The 1,266-nt window shown below is 46.8% G+C and overlaps 1 protein-coding gene across 1 annotated transcript; it reads left to right on the top strand. All coding sequences in view use genetic code 11, as the record gives it.

The window, feature by feature from the left end:
* Positions 1 to 832: 832 nt before the first annotated feature.
* EGR_11292 (hypothetical protein) lies at positions 833 to 1,156 on the top strand (the record flags this gene model as incomplete). Its single annotated transcript, XM_024500533.1, has 1 exon — positions 833 to 1,156. One exon carries the CDS (start codon positions 833 to 835, stop codon positions 1,154 to 1,156), a length of 324 nt encoding a protein of 107 aa, XP_024345053.1.
* Between the last annotated feature and the right edge of the window lie 110 nt (positions 1,157 to 1,266).

Here is a 1,266-nt window from a genome sequence, read left to right as displayed (position 1 = left end):
GTGAATTCCCTAACATCTTCTCGTCTAACAGCCACTATCTCTACAACCACCATCGAGGCAATCAGAAATGTTGCTGACATAGAAATCCCATTCCCCCGTTGAGCATTCTTTCCCACGGCAGCCTACGATCACCTACCCTCTTCTGTCTCTACCTCCTCATTCTCCTCCACCACCCTCACTAATCCAGTCAGTATCAAAATTTGCGACTGCCATCGAAACGCTCATCGCTCGTCATTCGATGTCCATTACCTCCTGTTTCATAACAACTACCGAATGCTGCCTACTGTTGTCAAAATTGTCTCCTATTAAAATCCCAAAAATGAGTAAGGAGTAAATCTTTATGGGATAAATGGAGCCGAACCAAATGACAAGAATAGAAAAATAGGAAGTAAAAAGTACAAGAGAAGTGAAATGCGGTGGGGATTAGAGAAGCAAATAGGAGGTGAGGAAGAGAAGGAGGGAGGTGAGGAGGTGAAGTGGAGTAGATGGTGAAAGGAGGGACATTTGTGGGGTGGTCATCTCACTGGTGGCTTGCATCGTAGAAGTTGCTGTTGGTGAAGTCGTCTTCAGTGGTGCAGTAGTCGTAGTTGGTCTAGTAGTTGCAGTTGTGGATGGTCGTCTGGTGGTGGTAGTCGCTGTAGTCCTCGGAGCTGTGGTAGTTGCCCGTGTAGTAGTTGGAGCTGTGGTGGTTGCGCGTGTAGTAGTTGGAGCTGTGGTGGTTGCGCGTGTAGTAGTTGGAGCTGCGGTGGTTGTCGGTGGTGGGCTATGTTTACAAGCATGGGCAAACACGAGGGCAATAAGTAAGAAGACGAGACTGACTTTGGAGAGTTCCATGAAGCGACCGATTTCACTGTGCTACAATTCAACATCTATCAACTTATATAGTGATCGTGGATGCGTGAGTGTTGCTTCTGCCAATCAGCGAACAGCAGCTCCTATCAGTCGACTTCAACACACTTGCATCAACTGCATGCAATGCCCCATCTTCACCCACGTCCATGCACCACTACATGCTGATGCAACATTATCTTCTTGTAAATTATTGTGTCATTGGAGATGTGGGTGGTATTGTGGTATCAGGGGTAGAGAAATTGCAACAGAAGATATTGACTTCTTGTATTCATCGTCAGAACGAAGTCCTTTGTTCTACGACTAAACTCATACGGTCAGCATGGCTCGCCTAATATGAGGAATGTGAATAGTCACCTCCGAGGTACGGCAGGTTACGTTGGGTGCGATGAGCATTGACGTAGATGTTAGAGTGCT

Source organism: Echinococcus granulosus (genome assembly GCF_000524195.1).
Source record: "Echinococcus granulosus chromosome Unknown EG_S00756, whole genome shotgun sequence".
NCBI lineage: Eukaryota > Metazoa > Platyhelminthes > Cestoda > Cyclophyllidea > Taeniidae > Echinococcus > Echinococcus granulosus.
This window is presented reverse-complemented; position numbering and strand designations above follow the sequence as displayed.